The 3,981-nt window shown below is 35.0% G+C and overlaps 1 protein-coding gene across 1 annotated transcript in view; it reads right to left on the bottom strand.

The window, feature by feature from the left end:
- The window catches only part of kcnh7 (potassium voltage-gated channel subfamily H member 7), a 46,422-nt gene that overhangs the window by 3,297 nt on the left and 39,144 nt on the right, over positions 1–3,981 (bottom strand). Inside the window, exon 13 of the mRNA XM_014001501.1 lies at positions 2,950–3,106. Within this exon, the coding sequence (XP_013856955.1) occupies positions 2,950–3,106 (157 nt within the window). The remainder of the gene's footprint in view (positions 1–2,949; positions 3,107–3,981) is intronic.

The following is a 3,981-nucleotide window of genomic DNA, read 5'->3' as shown; positions in this document are numbered from 1 at the left end:
GAGTAAATCTGCTCTACTAACATTCAAAAATAAGTCATTTCAGGTTTGTAAGAAAAAAAATAAATTTTACAATTAAAAACCTGAGATTTCTTAACATTTATTGATGGTAGCAACAAGGCCCATCCTGTGCAGAATGACAAAACACAGAGTTATTTCTTTATTAAAACATCTGTTTCCAAGAGCTTTTAGCCTTTTTCATTATATTTTTAAAGGGTTATATATAATATCAATTCAAAAAGTCATGATCACAATTTGTTTTTGTTCCATCCTCGCTATCTCTGAAACAATAGCAGTTGCTGTAATGCTTACACTTCTGATTGTTAGCTCCCACGTGTTAGCTTTATTTTTATAMCAATATTATTGAAGTAGAGTTTGTAAATGCCGAGATGAACTTAATTACATTCCGGCATGTTATTTAGAGCACAAACTTTAAGAAAACCCTTTGGGGCTGAAGAGGTTAATCCAACACAAGAAGTTACGTAAATGTGATGAGTGTGTGATCCTGGCTGAGTCTGGTGAGGGCTAAAAACACACTCAGCTCTTCTTCGCTGAGCAGTATGGAGCTCCTGCTCCTTACTGGGGGACAAATGAAGAGACTGCAAAGGTGTGGAAGCACATCGAGGAAGAGAAATAGATGAAAAACACTGCTCTGGCAAGGAGTGATAATGATTTTTGTGTGGGAGGTGTGAGTTCAGCGTTTATTGTGGAAATGACRTTATCATTTCTGTTTAGTCAATCTCAAACATCCTCTAAACTTTTAATTTTAGATCATTAGGGGAAAAAAAGCCAGTGTTAAAGACTAAATTATGATGGTTAATTACATTACTCTAAAAGGAAACAGTCATATATATCACCAGATTTTCTATGATTTAGAACTATAAAGCCAGAAAACACACAATATGACAGAAAAGGGCTGCTGATCCCTCAGCCAGCATGCATTAGGGGAAAAATAAGGTCAGGTATAGAGCAGAGGATAAAATATCTTATTTGCGCTTAATAAATTGAGCTGGCCCAGTATTTCAGGCATCCTGATGTTATCTTTCATTCTCTGTGGTAATTCCAGCTAAAAATAACTCCCACTGTTTATTTGTATCTCCGTCTCWCGTGGCAGCTGGCGTGTTGTTGAATTTATGGATGATGTGTTTCTTTATACCAAAATTAGGAGTAAAATGTTGATTTCTGAAAAAAATAAATAAATAAATAAAAATATATTGTGCTTTTCCACTGANGTGTTTCTTTATACCAAAATTAGGAGTAAAATGTTGATTTCTGAAAAAAATAAATAAATAAATAAAAATATATTGTGCTTTTCCACTGAGTCATCAATTTTTGGAGGACTTCTGAAGTCTAGAGAAAAAAAAAAATAGCACAGACTTGCTTTGAAGTTTAAATGCTCCAGCCTCCCACTTTGAGTTCTACAAAAGATTCTGGCAACTAGTGGTCTCCCTCCACCTACTCACAAACATCCAATATTACTTCTGTGTACTTTTAACAATGTGGGAGGTGACAACTAGAAACAGTTCTTCACTGTTAAATTTACAAAAAAAAAGTGACGACAATTGGGTGGAAATGTAATAAATGGAGTACTGATGGTCTATCTCTTCTAGTTCTTGTTCCTCCCATAAGGCCCAGTCCAGACCTGGCAATAAAACCCCAAGTGGTCAATTCGTATCTCAAATTACACTCAAAAAAGTGAAGGATTGGATGTAATTAACCATGTTATATCAACTCGGTGTACTGGGACCAGTTGACATAATTTAAGTAAACTCAACACTTCATTTTTAGAGTGCATGATTGCAGTTAGATACCAGCTAGCTCCTGTGTATGCAGAAACACATACAGCCACATCACACAGTCTGTAAGTTCAGAGTCACAGCAGGTCTGAAGATTTCAGTAAAACCTATAATTAATTCAGATGACTAAACTATATTATTGTTTTAACATTAATGATTCAGTATCATTTGGGACACGTTTTGTTGAGTTTTCCGAGAAATGAGAGAAATAAAGCAGCATATAATAATTAGTCGTTGCAAATCTCAATGTCAGAACAAGGACTAAAAATTGAAACCCATAAAACTCCAGGGTGTGCCGACAATCATCAGTTATGTTTTTTGCACAATTTTACTGTGAACACAATACTGGTGTTTAATTAGATGACTACAATGTGCCACAGAGCTGCTTAAACTGTTGTTTTGTGAGTGACACACAGACACATTACAGTATACAATGACCACAGCAGGTCCAATCATCTCCAAAACAATCAGAACCAACTTTGAACTAAAGAGAAACTCACAATCTGGTGATCCACTTGAATTAATTACATCCCGACAAAATGGGTATATTTAATGAGAAGGAATTTGATAAACAGTTTAAACATTTAGTCAAAAACAATGCATTCATGCTGTCAAACATATGCAGATAAAATTAGTCCAGACCATCTTCAAAGGTSACTGAGAGAAAATATTTACACCTGCATTTATCTGAATTCAGTGTGATTGCCAAAGACAGAATTAAATATAATCTGAACAGGGCTGCCTTTAACTGAAGTCTGAAATGTTCTCCATGAATTTTTTTCCAAATCGCCTTGCACTTTACTCAGTTGGTTAAATGTTTTTACATATTTCCTTTCCCCAATTTTTAATCCATATGTTTAACATCAGAAACAATTAGATTTTAGTTTCATGTAGAACTTAAAATCATGGAATATAAAATAAATGCAATTTTTATTACAATAATGAAAAAAATTTAAAACATGTTATAGGTTAGGATATGATAACATGAAGTGTGAAACATGTTTTAGAAAAAAAATATATATATGTTCAACATTTAAAATAATTGGAAAAAGTCCCATAGACATATAATCTGGTAAAGTCCATGCTCTTAGGTAATTCATAGTTTATGACAGTAAAAGGAAAATCAATTTTTTCTTTGCTGACTCTCAAAGCTTACCTGTTTAAGTGCTCCTGAAGCTGACTTAAGCGTTGTTCCACCTCTCCATATGTGACTTCGCTGGCAGAATTATCATCCTCTCTCAGGTCCTGGAAGTGTGCTGACTCATCCAGGTAGTCTGTGTGCTTCTTACAGGCCCATTTATCACAGCGCAGATCTGAATAGCCAAACCAACAAGCATGCTTCACTTTTTCCACATGTGGGCCAGAACAACGCCATTAACACAAAAAGAAGCTAAAATAGAATGTAATTAATCTCAGCAGGAAAGCAATGTGTATGTTCTTTCATGTAATTTATCAAGCTTTTGTAGCGGGACAACTATTATAGCCATGTTTGCCCTGTTGTTATCTCTGCTGGACACATGGCACTTTTCAGTCTGCTGTCCAGTGATATCTGCTGTGCCCCTTTGTGGTTTTAAGCAWTGAAGAGATTATTTGCACAGCTTGTTCTACCTGCAAAAACCACCATTAATCTAAACATTGGTCTGTGGTGGGTTTGGGCTAACATGAGTTGTATAGATTGAGTACGGTTTAATCTTGAGAGCTTTTCTCTACATCTCCAGTTGCTCAAATGGATAAATGTGACATTTGTGTTAGACTATGTACTGTAAATGTTAAATGCAATGCTGTTGAAGACTGTGGATTAAATGTAATCTAATTTTTGGCAAAAGATGCTGAATATTCTCGTATATGAATCTTTAAAACATGATTTTAGACACTAAAGCTCATCTCACTAATGACAATTTGTTTCACTGATAACTGAACCTCCCTATTGATGCTAATAATCCATAAATAATCCATAAGTAATATAAACATTTTCTTCTTTTTTTCCCCCTTTTTGTCATTTAGTGTTTTTCTGTTCCTAGTTAAACTGGACAGTGTTAGAAGCAGCACACCTGCTCTTAATAATGGGATTCTTTCATCCTCTTGGCTTATATACTCATGATTTTCCTTTATTCACTGCCAGATCTCTCTCTCTCTCTCTCTCTCTCTCTCTCTCTCTCTCTCTCTCTCTCTCTCTCTCTCTCTCTCT

The sequence above is a fragment of the Austrofundulus limnaeus genome, unplaced genomic scaffold (genome assembly GCF_001266775.1).
Source record: "Austrofundulus limnaeus strain Quisiro unplaced genomic scaffold, Austrofundulus_limnaeus-1.0 Scaffold9, whole genome shotgun sequence".
In the NCBI taxonomy this organism is placed as follows: domain Eukaryota; kingdom Metazoa; phylum Chordata; class Actinopteri; order Cyprinodontiformes; family Rivulidae; genus Austrofundulus; species Austrofundulus limnaeus.
This window is presented reverse-complemented; position numbering and strand designations above follow the sequence as displayed.